We start from the raw sequence: 20250 nt of genomic DNA, 5'->3' as shown, positions 1-20250 counted from the left end.
CAGAATATCCTTAACTGGGTCACACATGCAGAACACAGACAGACCCTCATCCAGTACAGAATAAAGAGACCATCAAATTAATGTTTTTGGAAGTCCCGGGGAGAGGAGCCCCCATCCTCCTCTTTGGAGGATTGTTTGCTGGACTGAGAGTTCACGTACGATGGGAAATCCTGTTTCCGACAGTGGCCAATCCAGGCTACAAGTACCTGGCAAGTACCCAAAAACTAAGTATATCCCATGTTACTGATGCTAGAAATAGCAGTGGCTATTCCCTAAGACAACTTGATTAATAGCAGTTAATAGACTTCTCTATCAAGAACGTATCTGAACCTTTTTTAAACCTGGCTATACTAACTTCACTAACCACATCCTCTGGCAAGAAATTCCAGAGCTTAATCGTGTGTTGAGTGAAAAAATTCTCAGATTTGTTTTAAGTGTGCTACTTGCTAATTCATGAAGTGCCCCCTAGTCCTATTATCTGAAACAGTAAATAACTGATTCACATCTAACCTTCTAGACCTCTCATGATTTTAAAGACTTCTATCATATCCCCCCCCCCTCCCCCAGCCATCTCTTCTCCAAGCTGAACAGCCCTAAACTCTTTAGCCTTTCCTCATAGGGGAGCTGTTCCATTCCCTTTATCATTTTATTCACCCTTCTCTGTACCTTCTCCAGTGCAATTATATCTTATTTGAGATGCGGAGACCAGAACTATACACAGTATTCAAGGTACACTCTCACCCTGGTGCAATACAGAAGCATTATGACATTTTCTGTTTTATTCCCCATTCACTTCCTAATAATTCATAACATTCTGTTTGCTTTTTTGACTGCCATAGCACACTGAGCCGATTTCAACATATTATCCACTATGATACTTAGATCTTTTTCCTGGGTGGTAATTCCTAATATAGAGCCTAATATCGTGTAACTACAGCATGGGTTATATTTCCCTATATGCAACACCTTGCACTTGTCCACATCAAATTTCATCTGCCATTTGAAAGCCCAATCTTCCAGTCTCGCAAGGTCCTCCTGCAATTTATCACAATCCACTTGTGATTTAACTACTCTGAATAATTTTGTATCATCTGCAAATTTGATAACCTCACTCGTCATCTTCCTTTCCCAATCATTTATAAATATATTGAAAAGCACTGGTCCAAATACAGATCCATGAGGCAGAATACTGTTTACCCTTTTCCACTGAGAAAATTGACTATTTAATCCTACTCTCTGTTTCCTGTCTTTTAACCAGTTTGTAACCCACGAAAGGACATCGCCTCCTATTCCATGACTTTTTAGTTTTCTTAGAAGCTCTCATGAGAGACTTTGTCAACCACCTTCTGAAAATCCAAATACATTACATCTACCGGTTCACCTTTATCCACATGTTTATTTACCCATTCACAAAAAATGAAGATTTGTGAGGCAAGACTTCCCTTGGGAAAATTCATGCTGTGTTCCATTAAACAATGTGGGCCGGATTTTAAAAGGGTTACGGCGCTTAAGTTAAGCGCGTAACCCTTAAAAAAAAACCCCTGCGCGTGCCGAGCGCAAGCCCCGGAATGCGCGTAAGTCCCGGGGCTTTGCTAGGGGGGTGTGGCGGAGGGCAGCGCAACATTCGGGGCATTCCGGGGGGCGTGGTGCCGGCCCGGGGGCATTCTGGGGAGCGTGACCAAGACCTCCGGACCAGCCCCCGGGTCGGTTGATGGCGTGGCAGCGGGCCATCGGTGCGCGTGAGTTACGCCTGCGATAAAGGAAAGGGGGGGGGTTTAGATAGGGCCGGGGGGGGGGGGTTAGGTAGGGGAAGGTGCGGGGGGTGGAAGGAAAGTTCCCTCCGAAGCTGCTCTGATTTCGGAGCGGCCTCGGAGGGAACGGTTAGCGTGCGTAGGGCTCGGCACACGCAAGTTGCACAAATGTGCCCCCCCTTGCGCGCGCCGACCCCGGATTTTATAAGATATGCATGGCTACGCGCGTATCTTATAAAATCCGGCGTACTTTTGTTCGCGCCTGTTGCGCGAACAAAAGTACGCGTGCGCGCTGTTTTTTAAAATGTACCCCTGTCTTTCTCTATGCACTGGTCTATAGGTTTCAGGTATAATGGATGATTTTAATGAAAAGTTACAAATTTTAACTAACAGATCTGAAATTTCATTTTTGAGTTTCTTCAGAACCCTGGGATGCATACCATCCAGTCCAGGTGATTTGCTACTCTTTAGTTTGTCGGTGTGGCCTACTACATATTCCAGGTTTACACTGATTTGGTTCAGTTCATATGACTCATAACCTTTGAAAACCAACATCCACATTAGTAACACAGAAGCAAAGAATTAATTTAGAATTTCTGCAATGGCCTTAGCTTCCCTAAGACCCCCTTTAACCCCTCTGTCATCTAATGGTCCAACTGACTCCCCTGACAGGTTTCTTGCTTCGGATATATTTTAGAACGTTTTTATTATGACTTTTGCCTCTAAGGCCAACTTCATTTCAGATTCTCTCTTAGCCTGCCTTATCAATGTTTTACACAGCTTGACAATGCTTATGCTTTTTCCTGTTTTCTTCAGATGTTTTCTTCAAATTTTTGAAGGATTTTTTTTGGCTAAAATAGCTTCTTTTACCTCACCCTTTAACCATGCCAGTAATTGTTTTGCTTTCCTTTCACCTTTCTTAATGTGTGGAATACATCTGGACTGTGCTTCTATCACTGGATTTTTAAACAGTGTCTACACCTGTTGTACACTTAACCTGTGCAGCTGCACCTTTCAGCTTTTTTCTAACTATTTTCTTCATTTTATCAGTTTCCCTTCTGAAAGTTTAGTGTTGGAGCTGTATATTTACAGATTGTACACCTTCCAGTCATTAGTTCAAATTTGATCATGTTGTGAACACTATTGCAAGTGGCCCCACCACCGTTACCTCTCTCACCAAATCCTGCATTCCACTAAGAATTAAATCTAAAATAGCTCCCTCTCTCGTTGGTTCCTGAACCAGTTGCTCAATGAAGCAGTCACTTATTCCATCCCGGAACTTTGTCTCTAGCATGTCTTGATGTAACATTTAGCCAGTCAATATTGGAATAATTGAAATCTAATACACACATATCTATTTGTCCAATGTACAACGAAGAGGTAACTTGTAACAAATACGCTGCATCCAAATCTTACAATTTATATAGCATTACCACTGTATAATACTATTTTAACATATCATTTCTTTATGTCAGAAACAATATCCAAGCATGTGAGCTGCAAGGAAGATGGGGCAATGAAGAAGCACTATGGGCCAACCTAAAAAAAGATGGGACATCCATTTTTTTTTTATTGGAGTGGTTTACAGGCCTCCAAACCAAAAGGAAGAGATGGATAGAGATCTGGTTGAAGACATCCAAAAGATAGGAAAGAAGGGAGAAGTGGTGATCGTTGGAGACTTTAATATGCCGGATGTAGACTGGAGAATCCCATCTGCAGAATCTAATAATAGTAGAGAAATAGTGGATGCCCTGCAAGTAGCATTGTTCAAACAAATGGTTATGGAACCCACGAGAGAAGGAGCTATACTGGACTTAGTGCTCACTAATGGAGATAATGTCTCTGATGTCCAGGTCGGCGCCCACCTCAGCACCAGTGATCATCAAACGATATGGTTTAATATCACAAAAAAGATACAGAAAAGAAGCACAAAGACCCAAGTTTTGCAGTTCAAAAACACGGACTTTGATGAAATGGGGAAGTACCTGGAGGAAGAACTAAAAGGCTGGGAGAATGAGAGAGATGTGGATCAACAGTGGACCAATCTAAAAGGAGCAATTACCAAGGCAACTAATCTATATGTTAGAAAAGTAAAGAAAAGCAAAAGAAAAATGAAACCTATCTGGTTCTCAAAGGAGGTGGCTGACAAAATAAAGGCTAAAAGAACAGCATTCAAGAAATATAAAAGATCCCAAAGGGAGGAGCACAATGAAGAATATCTGGTAGAACTGAGGGAGACGAAGAAATTAATCAAGACAGCAAAAAGTCAAGCGGAAGAGAGGATTGCCAAGGAGGTAAAGAGAGGTGACAAAACATTTTTCAGATATATCAGTGAAAAGAGAAAAGTTCATAGTGGTATAGTGAAATTGAAAGGTGGAAAGGATCAATGTGTGGAGAGAGATGAAGAAATGGCAGAAATATTAAACGAATACTTCAGTTCTGTGTTCACTAAAGAGGACCCTGGAGAAGGACCGTCGCTAGTTGACAAGAAACTGGAGGGGAGTGGAGTAGATGTAACTCCATTTACAGTAGAAAATGTATGGGAAGAGCTGGAGAAACTGAAAGTGGACAAAGCCATGGGGCCTGATGAAGTTCATCCCAGGATACTGAGAGAGCTCAGAGATGTGCTGGCGGGTCCGCTGTGTGACCTGTTCAATAGATCCCTAGAAATGGGAGTGGTGCCAAGTGATTGGAGAAGAGCGGTGGTGGTCCCGCTTCACAAGAGTGGGAACAGAGAAGAGGTTGGTAACTACAGACCAGTTAGCCTCACTTCGGTGGTGGGAAAAGTAATGGAGTCACTGTTGAAAGAGAGAATAGTGAACTATCTACAGGCAGGAGAATTGCTGGACCAGAGGCAGCATGGATTCACCAGGGGAAGATCCTGTCAGACAAATCTGATTGACTTTTTTGACTGGGTAACCAAGGAATTGGATCAAGGAAGGGCACTCGATGTCATCTACTTGGATTTCAGCAAAGCTTTCGATACGGTCCCGCACAGGAGACTGGTGAATAAAATGAGAAGCTTAGGAGTGAGTGTCGAGGTGGTGGCCTGGATTGCAAACCGGTTGAAGGACAGAAAACAATGTGTGTTGGTAAATGGAACTCTCTCTGAAGAGAGAGCGGTGTTAAGCGGGGTACCGCAAGGATCGGTATTGGGACCGGTCCTGTTCAATATCTTTGTGAGCGACATTGCGGACGGGATAGAAGGTAAGGTTTGTCTTTTTGCGGACGAGGCTAAGATCTGCAACAGAGTGGACACGCCGGAAGGAGTGGAGAGAATGAGACGGGATTTAAGGAAACTGGAAGAGTGGTCGAAGATATGACAGCTGAGATTCAATGCCAAGAAGTGCAAAGTCATGCATATGGGGAGTGGAAATCCAAATGAACTGTATTCGATGGGGGTAGAAAGGCTGATGTGCATGGAGCAGGAGAGAGACCTTGGGGTGATAATGTCTAACGATCTGAAGTCGGCAAAACAATGTGACAAGGCGATAGCTAAAGCCAGAAGATTGCTGGGCTGCATAGAGAGTGGAATATCGAGTAGGAAAAGGGAAGTGATTATCCCCTTGTACAGGTCCTTGGTGAGGCCTCACCTGGAGTACGGTGTTCAGTTCTGGAGACCGTATCTCCGAAAAGACAGAGACAAGATGGAGGTGGTCCAGAGAAGGGCGACCAAAAAGGTAGAAGGTCTTCATCGAATGACTTATGAGGAGAGATTGAAGAATCTAAATATGTACACCCTGGAGGAAAGGAGCAGCAGAGGTGATATGATACAGACTTTCAGATACTTGAAAGGTTTTAATGATCCAAAGACAATGACAAATCTTTTCTGTCAGAAAAAAATCAGCAGAACCAGGGGTCACAATTTGAAGCTCCAGGAAGGAAGACTCAGAACCAATGTCAGGAAGTATTTCTTCACAGAGAGGGTGGTGGATGCTTGGAATGCCCTTCCGGAGGAAGTGGTGAAGACCAGAACTGTGAAGGACTTCAGAGGGGCGTGGGATAAACACTGTGGATCCATAAAGTCTAGAGGACGTGAATGAATGTGGAAAAAAGGATTTGCATTCACAAAAAAGCAGGGAGTAGCTTGCTTGTTACAGCGGTTACTACCCCAAACCAAATAAGCCTGATACTTCACTTTCAATGCATATCCAGCATAGCTCTCTGCTTTAACGGCAGGGGAGAAAGACTGATGCTTCACACATAACCAGCATGGCTCTCTGCTTCAATGGCAGGGGAGAAAGTCTGATGCTTCACTTTCACTGCATGTCCAGCATAACTCTCTGCTTCAACGGCAGGGGGAATGAAGAAAAGAGGATCTATATACAGACAACAACCAAAAAGGACTGAATCACATAGTCTGGGAAAACAAATAAGCATGGGTGTAGCTTGCTTATTGCGGCGGTTACTACCCCTAACTAATTAAGCTAAATATTTCACATAGATGCAGTTCCAACACTGCTCTCTGCATTAGTGGTGGGGATGGAAGGGAAATAGAACCAAAAGGTTACTAAGAGCCAAGAGTAACAGATAAGTATGAGAAAACATAATGTGCACAGCTTGCTGGGCAGACTGGATGGGCCGTTTGGTCTTCTTTTGCCGTCATTTCTATGTTTCATTTTTATGTAGATTTAGGACCTTGATACTACCCGTGGTTTGCAGATATAAAACTTGTAATTTTTACTGCTATGGGTCTTTTTAATCATTGGTCCACTAAACTTAGATAACTTTGGTTTTTGATTTTGCATATTTTTTCTTCGGTTTTTAAATACTATATTATTAAAATTGTGGAGAATAGGTACTTCCCTTAACTTGCGCTGCCACGCCTCAAAGTTCAAAAACCGGAGTGCAAACGTCCAAGTCCGACGTGTCCACATTTCGTGAGCTTGCTGCTTCAGGGACTTCTCAATATGGATCACTGCAGAAAGAATTCTCCGGGTATCAATTAACAGGAATCTCCCAAATTTCCATCCACAAGAAACTCTTAAACTTTATTGGAGGTCCATTTCATCTTTTCAGACCCTGCCACCTTTTTCTTTTTGCAGCGTTTGGACTTGGACGTTTGGACTCCGGTTTTTGAACTTTGAGGTGCGACAGCGCAAGTTAAGGGAAGTACCTATTCTCCACAGTTTTAATAATAATATATTTAAAAACCAAAGAAAAAATATGCAAAATCGAAAACCAAAGTGATCTAGACTTAGTGGACCGATGATTAAAAAGACCCGTAGCGGTAAAAATTACAAGTTGTATACTTGCAAACCGCGGGTAGTATGAAGGTCCTAAATCTACATAAAAATGATATGTTAGAATAGTATTATACAGTGGTAATGCTATATAAATCTAATTCTTTCTACTCTATATAAATCTAATAATAAATCTACTCTATATAAATCTAATAATGCTATATAAATCTAATTCTTTCTACTCTCAATTGTCCTGAATTACTCTCCCCGTTTATTGTAACTTTCACTTCTATTATTTATGGTTTTACCCTGGTTTGATGTAAACCGGTACGATAAGACTTGTTCTTGAGCACCGGTATATTAAAAGAATTTAAATAAATTTAAATAAATATAAATTGTAAGATTTGGATGCAATGTATTTGTTACAAGTAAATTAAATCTCCCATTATTACTACACTGCCAAATTGGTTAGCTTCCCTGATTTCTCTTAGCATTTCATCATGTGTTTGACCATTTTGGCCAGGTGGATGGTAGTATACTCCTATCACTATACTCTTACCCAGCACACATGGGATTTTCTATCCAAACAGATTCTGAGCATTTATTCTCTTGTATGATCTTTATCCTGTTGGACTCTATACCCTCCTGGACAAAGTGCCATACCCCCACCAACTTGATCCTCCCTATCATTGCGATATAATTTGTACCCTTATATAGCACATGCCGTTGGTTATCCTCCTTCACCAGGTCTCAGATGCCAATTATGTCTATCATCATTTACTGCTATACATTCTAACTCTCCCATCTTACCTTTTAGACTTCTGGTATTGACCTATAGACATTTCAAAGTATGTTTTTGTTAAATAATAAATAATTCATTTATTGTAAGTGATTTTATTTATGAACTAATTAATGTTTATTTCAATTTTATTTTAAGACCAAATTGTATTTTAATTTGTGTAATTTGATTTAAGTATCATATCTGTTCTTTTTTAATTTTTACAATGTAAACCGTTGTGAAGGTTGAAAAACTATACATCGGTATATAAAACCAAATAAATTGTATTAACAACCTGCTTTTCAGTTGATAGGGACAATTTTGAATTCTTTAGGTTAGGTGATTCTTTACTTATAAGAATATGGATTACGTTTGTTTTTATTGGAACCTCTCTGTTGCATACCCTAACTCTCCTATTTCATTAGTATCCTTCAAAGATATATTCTTCCAAACCAAGCACTGCCAAGTGACTGTCTGCTTTCCCACTTGTTCTAGTTTAAAAGCTGCTCTACCTCCTTTTTAAAAGTTAGCGCCAGCAGCCTGGTTCTGCTCTGGTTATGTTGAAGCCCATCCTTTCGGAAAAGTCTCCCCCTTCCCCAAAAGTTTCCCCAGTTCCTTATAAAGCTGAATTCCTCTTCCCTGCACCATCGTCTCAACTAGATGATTAGTAACAGAATTCAAAACAAGGGATAAGCATGGAGGATCTATAGTAGCAAAAGACATGAGAGGAGAGCTAGAGACTGGCTGGGGTCTATGGCATAGCACCAGGGGTGGAACTAGGCATACTGGATAGGCCAAAAGGCCGTTTATCTGCTATCATACTATATGATAGTTTTAGAAGAGTTAGGAAGTTGCAGTATTTAATCACCTACCCTTCACTTTCTCAAGGGTGGAGATATTGCAGGCCATGTGGTCTTTTGGTGTGCCAATATGCTACAATGCTCCAGAAACACCAAGTCAATCTCTTGTAGGTTAATGGGAACCTAGAAGTCTGAATGTTTCTAGTTTTGATAGCTGTTTAGATTTCAAAGTTTTGTGGTAGGGGTTGGGGTAGAATTATGTACAGGATCTTAGATGGTAGGGGGTGGGGTAGAATTATGTACAGAAGGCTGGATGGGAGGAAGGCAGATGGTTTGGACAACCACTTCACTAATTTTGGTGGCTGTGTGAATAATAATAACTTGATAAGGAAGGGGCCTTTGTTTGTAAAAGTATTGGCCTTATAAGACTCAAGAGAAAAAAGGTAAGACTTGAAGTGATCTACCAGTGGAGATGGAGGCCAGCACTGTGGCAGATTTTGGACATACAACAGATGTGGAAAACAGTGGTGGGAGGAAGAGTTGTGTGGTCAGGTGGAAGACATGAGTTGCTGGAGGAGTAGGGGAATACTTGTGTTGATTGTGAATGGGAATTTGTATACTCATCTACCCAGAGGAAGAATCTCAACTATACAGACCAGATAGGCCAATTTTTCTGTCTGCGTCATGTCAAGATCAGATTGTCTTAGAATCTTGTTAAATAACTTCTTAAGTAGTAAAAATGTTACCTTTAATGTGAAGATCCAATAGCACCCTCTAGGCACAGAGCCTCAGGCTGATACCATGGCATAGTAAATTATCTCGTTAGAAAGGGAAAATGACTTTAATAGCCCCTTTTTGGTTATGACAAATGTGGTTTCCTTGGCTTCAGAGTTTGACTGCTGCTCAATCATTTGAGTATAAAATCTCCTGCAACGCAGTACAAAAGCTCATTTCTTCACCCCAGCCTTTCAGTCTCTAGCATTCACAGCATGGATATTGAAAGCAAAGCAATGCCTTTACCCAGTGAGGTAAAAAAGTAATTTTAGCAATTAGAAAACCATCTACCAGACAGTTTTACTACTTTAAATGGAAAAGGTTTTCATTTGTTGTTAATCTCTAAAGGAAGATCCATGCAATTGTTTGGTTTTGGTGTTACTACAATATCTTTTCAATATCTTTAAATCAGAATTGAAGACTAATTCTGTCAGAGCACACTTGAGTGCTATTGCAGCATACCACTGTACTCTGATGGTCTTCCAGTCCTCCACCATCCTGTAGTGGCAACATTTATTACTGGCCTCTTTCAACTTTGTTGATCCTATAAAAGTCCTGCCTACTCAATGGGATTTAAATGTAGGATTTTCCAGCTTGATGAATTCTCTTTTTGAGCCTATGTTATTGATGGACTTCAAATACCTTTCTATGAAAGTGGTGTTCTTAATAGCTCTAACCTCAACTTGGAGAGTGAATGAGCAAGTGTTGGTAGTGCATGCTGCTTACATGAAATTCTTTAAGAATAGTGTTGAGAGCTCATTCAAAGTTTCATCCCAAGATAGTTTCTCAATTTCATTTACATCAATCTTTAGTACTTCCAACATTGTTTTCCAAAACCTCATTCCAGAAGAGCATAACAAACTGTTCATATCTTAGACTGCAGAAGAGCTCTATTATTATTTCATTTGGCAAGGTCCAGACCCTATAGAAAATCTTCTCAACTATTTCTTTCTTATGACCCAGTTAAGCAAGGTCTACCAATTTAAAAAAAAAAAAAAAAAAAAGAACTTTTTTTCCAGGGCTATCTGATTGTATTTCATACTGCTACAATATCTCAGGAGTTGAGCTTTCACCTTAGCAAAAATATAATCAAATAAGAACAACTGTAACCTTGACAGCATACGTTCACTCTGCCTCAGTACAAGACAGTTGCAAAGCAGCCACTTAGTCCTTAATCTGAATCTTTGCAAAGCATTATTGTCTCGAAGAAGGCACTTGCAGAGATGAGAGTTTTGGTCAAGTAGTCCTTAAAAAATGTATTTAACTGAGAGCATCAACTCTCCTTCCAGCAAGTCTTCTATCAGGTTGCAGATCCTCCTTAACCAACAAGGGAAATAAAAACAATTATGTTTTGCAAACCTCAACTTGAGAAGCCTCACTTGTGCAACAAATTTAGTCTTGGTTGTCTGCAGAGAAAGCAAAGTTTGTTAGCCATAATAGGTGTTCTACATGGACAGCAGGAAAAATCAACCATACAATCCCACCCACCTCCGCATAGAGTTGATACTTAATGAAATGATTGAGGAGACTTGTGCGGCAACAGTAGAACAGGAATATTCCAGCATGCTCAGAAAGACTTATGGCTCTTTGAGCTCAGAGAGCACATTCTACATTAGCACAGTTTGATGACATCACCCACTTGTGTGGCTGATTTCTCCTGCCATACATGGAAAGCATCCTTTAAAGATAAGCAACTTTGCTATTTCAAATCTCTTGATTTGAAAAATTATAAAATAGCAAAAAAAAAAGTTTTCTTCCTCTTTTAAACAGGTCAAATCCATTTTATGAACCAAAATCTACCACTGTTTTAAAGAGTCAAGTTTCTACAGTACAAGACCCAGAAATAGAAAAGAGGAGGAAAAGAAGGGCTCCAGCACCACCACATCTCTCACCAAAGACAGAAGCAAGAAAGCACATGGACACTACTTCTGCGGAGATGGAGCTTTCCGCTTCTCCTAAGGTAGGAATTTGCATGAAAAACATACATATAATAGAAAATATATCCCTCTGTATATATTTTTAAGGACATTAATATGCAAATTTTCATGGACATCAGGAGATATGTATCTTCCAAAGTGAATGTTTTTTATGCAGGCATGAACATTTGATCTGTATTAAATCAACAGTACTACCAAAATGTTTGTCAGGAAAAATGTTCTCAGAGGGCAAGCAGGATGTTGGAGTACTCTCAACTGGGTGATGTCATCAGACAGAGCCCTGAGCAGAAGTTTTGACTTTACAGCTTTTAGAACTTTCGGAAACGTTATTGAGCATGTGTAGGAATGTCCTACATCATGGGCATTCTGCAGGGACGCTCTTAGTTTAGTGTTATCTGTGGAGTCAATTGGTTCCCTTCTCTGAGGTAAAAATATCCTAGGGCTATCAGGATGGTAGTCCTCACACATAGGTGACATCGGATGGAGCCTGGCACAGAAAACTTATCTCAAAGTTTCAGGAGCTTTGACTGTGCATACTGAGCATATCCAGCATGCCCTATTCCACGTGTCCACATAGGGTCCCTCTTCAGTTTCTTTTTTCTGCGAAGCTTTTGCCTCACGGTAGAGTGAGCTTGTGGCTTTTCCTTAAGAGAAAATTTGTATGTTATGGAGGCAGTGCATGCAAATTTTTTCTCATGCATATTCATTGTGGATATCCTGAAAACCTGACTGGCTGGGGGGTCCCCAGGACAGGGTTGGGAACCAGTGCTCCTAATGGATGTGAATGCTGAATCTCCAGCGCTGACTGACCTATGGAGCAGTAAAAAGTCATGGGATAGGTGGCGATGTCCTTTCATGGATTGCAAACTGGCTAAAAGACAGGAAACAGAGAGTCGGATTAAATGGACTATTTTCTCAGTGGAAGGGAGTGGACAGTGGAGTGCCTCAGGGATCTGTATTGGGACCCTTACTTTTCAATATATTTATAAATGATCTGGAAAGAAATACGACGAGTGAGATAATCAAATTTGCAGATGACACAAAATTGTTCAGAGTAGTTAAATCACAAGCAGATTGTGATAAATTGTAGGAAGATCTTGTGAGACTGGAAAATTGGGCATCCAAATGGTAGATGAAATTTAATGTGGATAAGTGCAAGGTGATGCATATAGGGAAAAATAACCCATGCTATAATTACACAATGTTGGGTTGCATATTAGGTGCTACAACCCAAGAAAGAGATCTAGGTGTCATAGTGGATAACACATTGAAATTGTCGGTTCAGTGTGTTGCGACAGTCAAAAAAGCAAACAGAATGTTGGGAATTATTAGAAAGGGAATGGTGAATAAAACGGAAAATGTCGTAATGCCTCTGTATCGCTCCATGGTGAGATCGCACCTTGAATACTGTGTACAATTCTGGTCGCCGCATCTCAAAAAAGATATAATTGCGATGGAGAAGGTACAGAGAAGGGCTACCAAAATGATAAGGGGAATGGAACAACTCCCCTATGAGGAAAGACTAAAGAAGTTAGGACTTTTAAGCTTGGAGAAGAGACGACTGAGGGGGGATATGATAGAGGTGTTTAAAATCATGAGAGGTCTAGAACGGGTAGATGTGAATCGGTTATTTACTCTTTCGGATAGTAGAAAGACTAGGGGGCACTCCATGAAGTTAGCATGGGGCACATTTAAAACTAATCGAAGAAAGTTCTTTTTTACTCAACGCACAATTAAACTCTGGAATTTGTTGCCAGAGGATGTGGTTAGTGCAGTTAGTATAGCTGTGTTTAAAAAAGGATTGGATAAGTTCTCGGAGGAGAAGTCCATTACCTGCTATTAAGTTCACTTAGAGAATAGCCACTGCCATTAGCAATGGTAACATGGAATAGACTTAGTTTTTGGGTACTTGCCAAGTTCTTTTGGCCTGGATTGGCCACTGTTGGAAACAGGATGCTGGGCTTGATGGACCCTTGGTCTGACCAAGTATGGCATTTTCTTATGTTCTTAAGACCTGAATTGGCTGGCCCCAGGAGAATAATTCTTAATAGGACTTCTCAGTGTTTGGATGTCCTTTTTTTTCTGTTTTATTTTCAGGGATCTCCTGAATTTAAAAGTATTTACCCATAGACTGCTCTGAGGCCTCAGTCAGCAGGATTTGTTTTTGTTATGATTGTTCTTTGGTTCTTGCACTTGAATAGTTTTGGTGGTAATTTTCTTAGATGGTTGAAACTGGCCAGGGGTTTCTTTGTTACTAGAAGGTTCTTCTGTCTAGAAATGCCACTGACATACATGCCAGTGGCAAAATGTTTGTAGTGGTGCCTCTTGTTTTAAGAGTGGAAGTGTCCTATCTCTGCATGTAAGGAATTTGGTAACAGGCAGGTGTCGAAAGAGCCATTGGACCCCCGCAAAGATTGAACTAACAGGGAGGTTTCTCTGTCATGGATTATTTTCTTAAAATAAGTAAATAATGCCATGTCGGGAGGGGGAGGGTTGGGAGGGATATGTGTACGAGACCTCTCTCCACATCTCCATTTTAGTGATGTGGCCTGTCTCAAACATCCTTCCTTCTTCCTTCCCCATTAGTCTTCACTCTCTGTCTCTGCTTCATGATCTATCCCAAGCAGTCTCCCTGCCTTCCTCCATTAAACCAACCTGCAAGTCTCTCTCCCCCCTCCCCACACGCATAGTTCATCCTCACCAATCTCTCTCTCTCTCCCTCCACCAAGCCCATACCCATCATTCTTTCCCTCTCTACCAGTCAGTCTCCACCAATCTCTCTTCCCCTCCACCAGTCCATCCCCATCACCCTCCCTCCACCAGTCCATTTCCACCAAGTTTGTCTCTCTCAGTACATTTCTACCAGTCTGTCTCTCCCTCCACTAGTTTCTCTCCTTCCACACTCCATCCCCACCAGACTCTCACTCTGTTTCCCTCCACCAATCTCTTTCTTGCCAGTCTCTTTCTCTCTCCACCAGTCCATCCAGGTCAGTCTCTCTCTCGCTCTCCCTCCCCTAGTCTATTCCCCCCAGATCCAGCTGTTTGGCTGCCTGTAATTTCACTATGAAAGTTATTGAATATAAGTACATTCTTGCACATTTACTGCTATATTTTGCAATTATATGTATTCCATTTATATCAGTAAGCATTATTTAATAAGTTTTATATATTATGAATGAGTCTGATTTGCATATAATTATTTCTTTGTTATTACATTAAACACTTTTCTATATATGGCTCTTAACTGCAGATAAAAATGAAAGGGAAGCATATGGAAGTTCGTGAAAATTTTGGAGGTTGAGAATAAGTCAACGCTCCCAAAAAGGTTGGGAACCCCTGCTCTATTGGATGAGGCCTTGGAGTTGTTAAATTTCCCTAAGATGGTTGCACTAGTTTTGGCAGTCACAAAAAAAAAAAGAAACACAGTTAAGTGGAGAGCTGCTCAGCCTTGAAGGATTGCCAGGATAGGAAGCTAGCAGTCTATTTTAAGCAGGGTTTTGAGGTATTAGCTCTTGCTTTTTGGGTGGCTATATGTGGCAGTTATATGGCCAGAGCTTTTTTGTGCTGGGCGCAGCAGGTACTAGTGTACATGCTCAAGGAGGCCTTCAAAGAAAGGGAAGCAGAAAAATTGGAAGCTGGTGTGGCTTTCCTGGCTGATGCTCTTTATGATCTCATTCATATTTTGTCTAGAAGAATGATTACTTTAGTGTTGGCTAGGTGCCTTTTGTGGCTATGTAACTGATCAGCTGATGTGTGGTGTAAATCTTGTTTGGGAATGTCACCCTTCAAGGGATGCTTCTCTTTGGAAACAGTTTGGAGACACTAAGTCTCTTAAGTTCCCTGAAGATAAACCCAGGAGTTTGCAGAAGGGACTTTCCAGTAGACTAAGGTTTAGAGAGGTCATGTGATACCGGATTGAAAAGTCAGTAGCCTCCTTTTCTTCATCTGCTTATACACAGAAACTATTTGGAGGCAAGCTGCAGACCTTTTGTTTGAGCTGCAAGGGTGCTTGAGATGACGTCAGGGGAGGTTCAGGGGGAACAAAGTCTTCCCAATGAAGATCGAGGTCCACTGTTTGCTGCTGAAAAGAGGGGGGTAGTTATCCCAATTTTTCAGAGTGGACCTGCATAACAGATCATAAAGGATGGTCACAGGTTGGAGAACTTCGTAGTCTCCCCTTCCTTGTCAGAGAGAAAGAAGGTCATGGTGCAGACAATCTGGACCAATTCTTTAGCTTGGCAGCGGTTGTTCTGGTACCAAGGGAAGAATAGGATCAGGGTATAATTCCTTTAACTTAGTGGTGCCAAAGAAAGAAGGCACCTTCAAACCATTTCTGGATTTAAATAAGGTGAATACAACCTTGAGAGATTCTCACTTTCATATGGAGACTCCGTCTGGTGAGTGTGGCAGTTCGCAAAATGGAGTTTCTGATATACCTTCACATATTAATTCCAAAGGTTCATCAAACGTTTCTCTGTTTTGCAGTACAGGAAACCTCTTTAAATTTCAGGCTCTGACCTTTAGGTTGGTAATAGCTTCAAGGACATTTTCCAAGATCATGGTAGTGGTAGCAGCAGCACTCTGGAAGGAAGGTATATTGGTCCACTTGTATCTCAACAATTGACTGATTCAGGTGGTTAGGTTACTGCTAGGGTTATTCGGCTGCTGCAGGACCTAGGCTGGGTGATCAGTTTTCCCAAGAAGAATCTTCACCCTTCTCAGGTCCTGAAATATCTGTAGGCCTGTTTTGACACTCTGTGGGGGAAGGTCTTTCTCATGACGGAGAGAATGGAGAGACTTCAATCTCAAGTGTGCCAGTTTTTTCAGCTATCTGTTTCCAGAGCAGGGGATTATCTTTAGGTTCTGGGCTTGATGGCCTCGATTCTAGATTTGGTCCCTTGGGCAGAGTTTCATATGTGCCCATTGCAGAGGGACCCTTCTGTCTCTGTTGAATCCTCATTCAGAGGAGTACAATGTCCGGCTACTGTTTCTTTTGGAGGCCAAGCGCAGTCATTGTCTCAATATGTAATTTGTCCAAGGGAGTGGAGCTGGAGGTTCCAGATTGGATGGTAATGACCATAGATGCAAGCCTTAGGGATGGATAGCGCAGGGTATCTGGAATGCCAATGAATAGTCATGGCCCATGAATTAGCTAGAAGCAAGAGCAATCAGAAAGGCCTTGCTGGAGCGTCTGCTACTAGTGCAGGGAAAGGCGGTGTTTTCCGACAATGCACTGGCGATAGCCTAAATCAGTCATCAAGGAGGAGCCAGGAGTGCAAGGGTTTCTGAAGAGATGAAGCTGCTGTTTCAATAGGCAGAGTCAGCTTTTGGTGATATTAGTACACATTGCCAGAGTAGAAATTATTTAGACAGACTTCTTAAGCAGACAGGCCTTGGATCCCAATGAATGGAATTTTCTGAGGTAGCATTTACTCGGACTCGAGACAGATGAGGGGTTTCTCTGATGAACTTGATGGCTTCATCAAAAAATACCAAATGTTCATGGTTTTTCAGCAGAAGACAAGAACTAAGAGTGACAGGGCTAGATGCCTTAGTTCAGGTTTGCCCTCTGAATGGGTCTCTTTTGTTTCCACCTTGGCTTTTGATAGGCAGGGTCATTCAAGGGATTCACAGGCACCAAGGAATGGTGGTTCTTTTGGCTCTGGAATGACCCAGAAGGCCTTTGTTCGAAGATTTAATATGTCTTAGGGTTCAGGAGCCCTTGAAGTTCGAGCATTTGCAGGACCTGTTGTATTAGGGACTGGTGATCTGCAACCAGCAAGTACACTTTTGTTTCTTGGCCTGGTTTTTAAAAAGAAAAGGTTCAGTCATAGGGACTACTCAGAAGTGATATCTACATTGCTTATGGCTTAGAAACTTTTGTCTTTATTGGTTTATGTCAGCATCTGGAAGGTGTTTGAGATTTGGTGTAAGGAAGTGGGCATTTTTTCCTTTTTGCTAAAGGACCTCACTCTGAACTCTTTCAAAGTGCATATGACATTTTCTTGTTTCTGTAGCAAGATTCAGAATGGTTCCTTGGCATCTCATCTGACCCTTCTTGTGACCACTAAACAGCACAAAAGGTTCGACATGTAAAAACTGCTTCTCACTTTCCAGTTTGTAAAACCGTGCAATGAACATCAAGCACATGAAGCTATGCAACTCCACCTCCTAAGCAGCCTTCCAAAACACTGGTAACTCCACTGACTGTTCCAGAAGAAAATCAAAGATCACTTTTGGCAAAAAGAAAGGCACTGTTCAAATGAAAACCCTCTCCATAAGTAATCCCCAAAAACAGATCCCTATAGGATAAGGCCTGCAATTCCGAGATATGTCTCACCAAACAAATCACTACTAGAAACATTGTTTTCAATGTTAGATCTGTCAGAGAAATTTTCTTAAGGGGTTCAAATAGCGCCAAACTCAAAGTCTGCAAACCTAGATTAAGATCCCAGCTGGGGATCAATCCCTGAACTAGAGGATGCAATTGTTTAACTCCCTAGAGAAGCCTAGCAGATTACAGTAGATTAGATCCATAATTTCTATTATTATTGATTTTGTCCTTAAAAGTTCTCACTTTCTCCTGATTGGAGATTTTAACCTCTATGCAAATGTACCTGATCTGTCCCTGGAGAGTAAATTTTTGCTGAAATGACTAATCTCTCCTTAAAACAGTAGATTAATATACCAAATCGTAGAGTGGAGCACATTTTAGACTTACAGGTGAATTTTCAAAGGAATTACACACGTAAATGTAAGATACTATCCTAGCAATTTTCAAAAGCCATTTATATGCGTAAAGTGCACTTCTGTGAGTGAATCCTATGGGTGATTCAATGCCATATATTGTAGCAATTTTCAAAAGCCCACTTACACAGATAGGGGCGGATTTTCAGAGCCCTGCTCGCGTAAATCCGCCCAAAACCGGGCGGATTTACGCGAGCAGGGCCCTGCGCGCCGGGAAGCCTATTTTACATAGGCCTCCCGGCGCGCGCAGAGCCCCGGGACTCGCGTAAGTCCCGGGGTTCTCCGAGGGGGGCGTGTCGGGGGCGGGCCCGGTCGTCGCGGCGTTTCGGGGGCGTGTCGGCAGCATTTTGGGGGCGGGTACGGGGGCGTGGCTACGGCCCGGGGGCGTGGCCGCGCCCTCCGTACCCGCCCCCAGGTCGCGGCCCGGCGCGCAGGAGGCCCGCTGGCGCGCGGGGATTTACGCCTCCCAGAGGGAGGCGTAAATCCCCCGACAAAGGTAAGGGGGGGGTTTAGACAGGGCCGGGCGGGTGGGTTAGGTAGGGGAAGGGAGGGGAAGGTGAGGGGAGGGCAAAGGAAAGTTCCCTCCGAGGCCGCTCCGATTTCGGAGCGGCCTTGGAGGGAACGGGGGTAGGCTGCGCGGCTCGGCACGCGCCGGCTATACGAAATCGATAGCCTTGCGCGCGCCGATCCAGGATTTTAGCGGATACGCGCGGCTCCGCGCGTATCTACTAAAATCCAGCGTACTTTTGTTTGCGCCTGGAGCGCAAACAAAAGTAGGCTATTCGCGCTCGTTTTAAAATCCGCCCCATAAAATGCATTTACATGTGTAAATGCGTTTGAAAATCAGGCCATAGCTTTTACATCTAAAGCCCTTAGGATTCTTCATTCCTCAATTTAATCAGTATCATTTGTTTTGACAGATCATAATATCTTTCTCTTTATATTGTGCTATTTCTCTCTCCCTGCCTGCCAAACAGAAGGTTTTAATTAGATAGATTAATTTTGTGGATGTAAAAATTTTCCCACAGGAACTGGATCTCACAGGAATGGAGGAGTAGCCTAGTGGTTAGAACGGGCTATGAACCAGGAGACCAGGGTTTGAGGCCCACTGTCACTCCTTGTGACCTTGGGCAAGTCACTTTACCCTCCTTTGCCTCAGGTACAAACTTAGATTGTAAGTCCTCAGGGGATACCTACAGTACCTGAATGTAATCCGCTTGGAAGTGCTGAAAAAAGTGCGAAAAATGGAATATATAAATCAAAATAAATAAATTGGATATGAAATTTCTGCCTGGAACTTGGCCCTGAAAATGGCTTATGACCATTTGGCCCCACCTTCTTATTGAACTTCAATAACTAATAAAGATCATAAAAGGTTTCTCTTGAGCTTAAGAACTTTAAAATGTCAACTTCATCAAACTGAAAGAAAGTAGTGAAAGGCTAAAGCCCCTGAGGTTGAATTTCGGTTGAAATACTCAACCAAATTTTATTTCGGACAAATTAAGCAAGCTAAGAGAAAGTACTTTAGTAAGCTTTTAATGAAGTAACAGTAGACTTCATCTTCTAGTCAAGTTGGTTTCAAAATGTTCTTGTCCCACTCACAGCCAATTACATGGAAGAGAGAAGCTGGATAGCTGCAGGCAGAGAGCTCGTGAGCCAATGTGATTGAGAGAGGAAGGGGTGTATGTGAGTAACAGATTGGCAGCCTATGTGTGTGTATGGAGTGAAGTGGTGTGTGTATGTGAGTAGGAGACTGGAAGCGTATATGTGTGTGTATGGGAGTAAAAGTGCGTGTTTGTGAAAAAGAGGCTGTGTTAAGGGGCCTGTATGTGTGTGAGAGAGAAATGGAGGGAGCCTGTGTGCAGGGTTGTATGAGAATGTGCAAGAGAAAGAGGGAGCCTATATGAGGGGGTGTGGATGTGCATGAGAGACAGGGAGCTTGTGTGAGAGGGTGTGTATATGTACGAGAGAGAAAGGGAGCCTGTGTGAGGTAATATTTGTGTGAAAGAGAGAGAAGGAGGCTATGTGAAGGGAGGTTTGTGTGCGAGAGAGATGGAGCCTGTGTGAGGGGGTGTGTGCTAGAGAGAAAGAGGGAAAATGTGTGAGGGGTATGTGTATATGTGAGAGAGGGAGCCTGTGTGTGGGTGTGTGTGTGCAAGAGAGAAAGAGGGAAAATGTAGGAGGAGTATGTGTGTGTGTGAGAGACAGGGAGCCTGTGTGAAGGGGTGTGTGTGTGTGTGTGTGTGAGAGAGGAGTCAAATTAGAAGTGGAGGGCTGGGG

General features: G+C 42.2%; 1 protein-coding gene across 5 annotated transcripts in view; it reads left to right on the top strand.

Moving 5' to 3' along the window:
- EHBP1 (EH domain binding protein 1) overlaps positions 1 to 20250 on the top strand; it is an 807334-nt gene that overhangs the window by 292871 nt on the left and 494213 nt on the right. For all 5 annotated transcript variants that reach the window (XM_029593675.1, XM_029593673.1, XM_029593671.1 and 2 more), the window contains one exon: positions 11057 to 11246. In XM_029593675.1, the coding sequence (XP_029449535.1) occupies positions 11057 to 11246 (190 nt within the window). The remainder of the gene's footprint in view (positions 1 to 11056; positions 11247 to 20250) is intronic.

The sequence above is a fragment of the Rhinatrema bivittatum genome, chromosome 3, assembly GCF_901001135.1.
Source record: "Rhinatrema bivittatum chromosome 3, aRhiBiv1.1, whole genome shotgun sequence".
NCBI lineage: Eukaryota > Metazoa > Chordata > Amphibia > Gymnophiona > Rhinatrematidae > Rhinatrema > Rhinatrema bivittatum.
The sequence above is the reverse complement of the archived record's forward strand: the minus strand, read 5'-3'. Positions and strand labels throughout refer to the sequence as shown.